The sequence below is a fragment of the Melospiza melodia genome, chromosome 13 (genome assembly GCF_035770615.1).
Source record: "Melospiza melodia melodia isolate bMelMel2 chromosome 13, bMelMel2.pri, whole genome shotgun sequence".
NCBI lineage: Eukaryota > Metazoa > Chordata > Aves > Passeriformes > Passerellidae > Melospiza > Melospiza melodia.
Window position 1 is genome coordinate 3504001 of NC_086206.1, and position 6000 is coordinate 3510000.

Genomic DNA, 6000 nt, shown 5'->3' on the forward strand with positions numbered 1-6000 from the left:
AGCATCCCAACATTCCAACATCCCAACATCCCAACGTCTCAACGTCCCAACGTCCCAACATCCCAGCATCCCAACCTCCCAACCTCCCAACATTCCAACATCCCAACATCCCAGCATCCCAACATCCCAGCATTCCAACATCCCATCATCCCAATGTCTCAACATCCCAACCTCCCAACCTCCCAACATCCCAGCATTCCAACCTCCCAACATCCCAATGTCTCAACATCCCAATGTCCCAACATCCCACCATTCCAACATCCCAACATCCCAACATTCCAACATCCCACCATTCCAACCTCCCAACATCCCAGCATCTCAACCTCCCAACCTCCCAACATCCCAACATTCCAACATCCCAACATCCCAATGTCTCAACATCCCAGTGTCCCAACATCCCACCATTCCAACCTCCCAACATCCCAATGTTTCAACATCCCAATGTCCCAACATCCCACCATTCCAACATCCCAACATCCCAACATTCCAACATCCCACCATTCCAACCTCCCAACATCCCAATGTCTCAACCTCCCAACATTCCAACATCCCAATATCCTGACATGCCAACATTCCAACATCCCAACCTCCCAACATCCCAACATCCCACCAGTCCAATATCCCGACACCCCAACATTGAGGTGTTGCACCCACCCTGCTGTCCTGGGACTGGGGGCACCAGCCCTGCCTCTCCTGGGGATTCCTGTCCCCCTGGCTGCAGTTTGCTCATGATGCCCAGGCACTCTGAGGGTGGTGTCTGAGCATGTTCAGTGCTGTCATTCAGTCAACCCTTCTGGAGGACAGGGGAATTTACACTTTTGCCTTTTTTTCTGAAGTGCAGAATGTAGGAGCCAATATAGGCATCCATGGTTGTTTGAGTGATAACTTGCTGTTTCTTGTTTATGAGATAATTATTGTACAGTCCCTGCATTAAATTCTTGTAAGGTAAAAGGCCTGTCAATCTTATTAATCACTGCTGGTAATAGTCATTATCATGTGAGCAAGCTGCTTGCCTGCTTTATGAGTTTAGGCAAGTCAGTTCCCTAATAGGTGTCTTGTTGTTTTTCAGCTGAAAAATGGGGGAAATGGTGTTTTCCCTCAGTTTTGAAAGGTGTTGTGCTGGGAGTGCAGTGGTGGCAGGAGTAGGGCAGGGATCCCAGCAGTGCAGGCTGATGGGGACACTCACAGTGGGGCCAGGAACAGCAGGTGACACCTGATGTGTCTGAGACCCTCCAGAGCACTGGCTTTGCCTTCTTGGTTTGGATCAGAGCCTTCCCACTCCATCCCAGTCCAGGAAAGTGCTGACCCCACTGGCTCCATGCTGTGCCAAGGAAAGGACAGGAGCGGAATTTGTGCCATTCCTACCAGCCTCAGCACTGGCAGGCTGGGCTCGAGTGGGATGTTGGGGTCCTCCTGCCCTTCCTGCAGTGCTCAGGAGCTGCTGGTGCCCCCCTGCACTGGCACCTTGCTCTCCTGCAGAGATCCTCCAGCAGCCAGTGCTGGGATTTGTCCCAGACCAGCCCTGCAGCTTTCTCAGCACGGTGGGTGTGTGTGCTGGGGTGAGGGCAGTGCTCCTTCCCCTGCAGCAAGCACCCAGCTCCAGGTGAGCATGGGGGAAAAGCTGCACCACCATTTCCAAGGCATCCTCTTCTGGGTGGACTCTTCATCTCCACCAGCTAAAGACAAGTTGTGTGCCAAGCCTGGATCTGACAGACACAACAAGTCCATTACAAAGCCATTCTGGCCTCTTTCCCTTTTTCCTTTCATTCCATGTACTTTACCTTTCCCTAGAGAGGTTTAAAACAGCTTTGACAAGCAGGAGGGAAGATCTAGAGGTGGTTGCTCCTGCATCAGTTGAGAGAGGTCCCAAGGTCCCCTGATTGCTGTCCCAGCCCTGTGCCTTGCTCAGGCATGGCCCAGTTTTACCTCAGGCTCTCAGAGGGGATGAGCACATTGCCCAGGTCACCAGGGCCCTGGTCCCCACCAGAGCCTCCAGGCAGCTGGAAAGACAAACAAGAGCAGACTCCACCTAGCAGCAGTATGGAGACAGCAGCCCGTGAGATCCAGAGCCCAAGAATGTGCACACAAAAGAAGCATTTCCCTCAGCCACGACAGTGAAACCACCAGACAGCCACATGCAGCATGTGATTTCCCAAAAGCACCAGCCCAGATCCCAGCTCCTTTGTGCCACACGCTGTTTCCCAGGATCACATCACAGTGGCAACGCGTAAAAGCCTCTTCCAAACACTGAAAATTCATCATATTTTCCTCAAAGTTGTTTGTGGAAACCGTGGGGAGCACTCCTGCCCCTGTCAGCTGGCTCAGCATGCTGGCCCTGGGCGTCAGACCCTCCAGGAGATGGGTGCTGTTCAAACCCTCCAGGAGATGGTGGTGTTCAAACCCTCCAGGAGATGGTGATGTTCAAACCCTTCAGGAGATGGTGATGTTCAAACCTTCCAGGAGATGGTGGTGCTCAAACCCTCCATGGAGATGGTGATGTTCAAACCCTTCAGGAGATGGTGGTGCTCAAACCCTTCAGGAGATGGTGATGTTCAAACCTTCCAGGAGATGGTGATGTTCAAACCTTCCAGGAGATGGTGGTGCTCAAACCCTCCATGGAGATGGTGGTGCTCAAACCCTTCAGGAGATGGGTACTGTTCAAACCCTTCAGGAGATGGGTACTGTTCAAACCCTCCAGGAGATGGAAATGGGTGGTGTTCCTGGGGAGCTGGAGGACACATCCAGGCTCATTCCATGGAGAGAAGCCCTGGTAGTGACCTGGATCAAGAATTCCTCTCGCTCTCTGCCCTGCCCAGTGTGGCTGCTGGCACAGCTGCTGTCCCTGGGGCTGCCAGGGCTGCTCAGAGCTCCCACAGCCCAGAGCTTTGGCCACGGGGAGCCTGGAGAGTGGGAATGAGGTGAGCTGGGATGAGTGTGCCTTCCCTTCTCCCTCTCTGGCTTTACACTGGTGGAGCAGCACTGCTTTCATCAGAGCAGCTCTGATCTGCTGAATCTACAAACTGATTGTGCTTGGTGGTTCTTGAATTGAATTCTTGAATTCCTGCTTTGAATCCTTTCTGTTGGGACTCTCTGGAGTCTGCTGTGCATTTCACTGTAAAGGGAGACACCAGTTAATGACTGTCACAGGCTTTGAGTTCCACATGGGCTAATGAAATGGCAAATGTCAAAACTTGAATACAAAACCTCTTGTTTTCTGTGTGATTTTACTGCCCTTCCCTCCATCATGTGTGCCTTGTGCTGCTTTAGTGTTGCAGACACCTGCTGTGGCGTTGATTATTGATATTTTTGAGGGTGGCAGGAACACCCATATGCAGAATCCTTTATTTAGTCCTTTGGAGATGAACACTGCTGCTGTGCATTGCAGTGGATGTGAGCCTGCTGGGATTTTACCTGCCAAGAAAATTGTCTCAATTTGCAAAGAGACAAAAATCAAGCCTGGATTGCAAGTTTTTCAGGGATTGTTATCAGCTGGGTTCCATAACCTGCACTCCAAGGTAACATTTAGTGGGTACCTAAGGCAGGGTTTGGAACCTGATTTGGTCAGGCCAGATAGAGCCAAGAGCCTGACCCTCAGCCCTGGCTCTGCATGGGCCCTCCAGGGAAGAGAGGGGCAGGAACAGACCCCAGGGACAGGGACAGGGGCTGTGCTTTTCACTTTGCACCCTGAACACCTGGGTTGGGGATGAAAACCAAAATTCTGATGGTCCTGTGCTTTAACAGGGAGAAGACTACGAGGAAAAGCATTCTACAATGTCAATGGCAAGGTGTACTGTGAAGAAGACTTCCTAGTAAGTAAGATTTCAGGCATTTTTTTAATTCTTTCTAAGGCAAATTGCTATTTTATGTTTGCTTTGAGAGACAGGTGATGATGTGGGGCCTCCTGGCAGTGGTGGAATGGGGAAGCATCTGCCACTGCCTCCTTGGCTTGAGGTGGTGGCTGTAAAACCAAGAACAGAACTGTCCATAAGAAAGTGTAAATTGTGAGAATAAACACTGGAGCTGCTCAGGCCTGGGACTTGAATTGCAGCCACAGAGGCTCTCCAAGCTGGAAGTGCAGCCCCTGGGGAATGGCAGGGAGAGCTCTGTGCTGGGTCAGGGCTGTGCAGGCATTGCTCTGATCCCTGCTCTGCTCAGGGCTCTGGGGCTGCCTTGGGAGCTGCTGCCCATGCAGGGGCAGCTCAGGCTCTCTCCCTGCTCACAGAGCTTCTCTAAATGCTTTACTTTAATAGACACTCAGGCAGGAAAGGAAAGATGAAGCCTGTTGCTGAGCTGTGTTGTTCCAAAAATAAAATATTCATGCAATTAAGGGTGAGAATTGTGCAGTGCACCACAAATTATATGATAAGTGCAGACCATTTAGAATTAAGATGAAGAGGATGGCATGGCTGGGAATTGCAATTAGAGAGCAATGATATATTTTAGCTTAGAGGAAGATGAATTGGACAATCAGTATGTTGAATTTATGCCACCTTATTTATTGAAATGCCATTAATTTGGAAGCTTGGGTCTTCCAGAACAACTTTCCATTTCTAATGAATATATAATCATGCTGTTTGCAAAGGAATTATTCAAAGTGTATCCCACAATAAAATTGTTACTGGCAGTTCAAAGTGCACAAATGCATTTCTCATCAATGCAATGTATAAAAATCATGGAAATTCCTAAAATATAAATTATATTTGCTTTCATGTGTTACACCTTTACTGTGAGCTGGAGCCTGTTGGAAAAGAAACTTTTCTGTTGTGCAGAAAATAAGTATCTTGTTATAATTGAAACTTGTTCTTGTTTTGCTTGCATTCTGGAGAGGAAATTCTTTTTTCTTCCTTGCTTTTCTCAGTTCTTTCATTACTGTGTTTCTGCAGAAGCACAGGGAGGGGGAGAGGAGATGGAGTGTGAGAGGGAGGGGCTCAAACCTTTGAGATTTTTCATTTGAACTGTGTTGGAATGTTCTTTCCCCGTGATCAAAACCTTTCATCCAGACTTAATGACATGATTGTTGTTATTAGCTTGTAATTTCAGCCTAAACACAAGAATTTGAAATCTAAAAATCTTAATCTTTTGGAGAACATTCAGTTTTCATGGGGTGGGGGGAAAACTCTTTAGTTCAGGCATGTTCTGTAGTGGGTTTCTGAAGGAAGATATTTGCAGAGATTTTCCCAGGAAAACTGAGATTAAAGACCTGATAGGAATAAAGTTTCTGCAAGTTAGGGAACTGTTGGGACACCGAAGGCACAGATTTAAAAGCCCAGGTGTGTTTTAGCAGATCCCAGTAGCAGAGGGATGGGGGAGAAGCAGATGAAGGGACACTGTGTAAGTCAGCAAAGAAACCAAACTGATGTGATCCCTGCCTGTGGTAATCCTGCTGCTGCTCAGGAAGTAGCTGCATCTTCTCTCAGCTCCCCTGAGCAAATGTCATTGCAAGGATCCCAGGAATTGTGTGGTATCACTGATGAAATCAAACAACCTTGGCTGTTTTAGAGTTCTGTGAACAGGGAGAGCACAAAGCATTCTCAAAATTGAAAGGAATCAGCATGCAAAATTAAAGAGGAAATTATTTCAACTACTTCACCTTCCCAGGTCTTCCTCTTGAACACTGGGAAACCCAGTCCTGTCTAAGAAGAGGCATTTTGAGTCCAAAGCAGAAAATGAAATGCTTTTTCTGTAAAAGTGAGAATTTCAGTCTCTAGCATGACTCAGTTCTTTAGTGCAGCTCCCTTACAATGCAGCAGGATTCCCTGCTGCCCCCAGGGCAGTGGAATGTTAGAGAAGTTAGGGCAGGGGGATAAGAAAAAGATTATTTCAGTTTGGGGATGGAAACAGATCCAGTCTAACTGCATTAGAATTGTATTGCTGCTAAGAAAATGATGCCTGGCATGGTGTCCTGCCTCTTTCTTGGCTTTTGTTTGGCTGGGAATTGATCAGGAGAGTCAGAGGCTCCTGTGGGCCTGGGAGTGGGGTCACAGCTCTGTCACCTGCAGC

General features: G+C 48.4%; 1 protein-coding gene across 2 annotated transcripts in view; it reads left to right on the forward strand.

The window, feature by feature from the left end:
* WTIP (WT1 interacting protein) overlaps positions 1–6000 on the forward strand; it is an 88610-nt gene that overhangs the window by 56153 nt on the left and 26457 nt on the right. For both annotated transcript variants that reach the window (XM_063167629.1, XM_063167630.1), the window contains exon 3: positions 3742–3809. In XM_063167629.1, coding sequence (XP_063023699.1) covers positions 3742–3809 — 68 coding nt within the window. The remainder of the gene's footprint in view (positions 1–3741; positions 3810–6000) is intronic.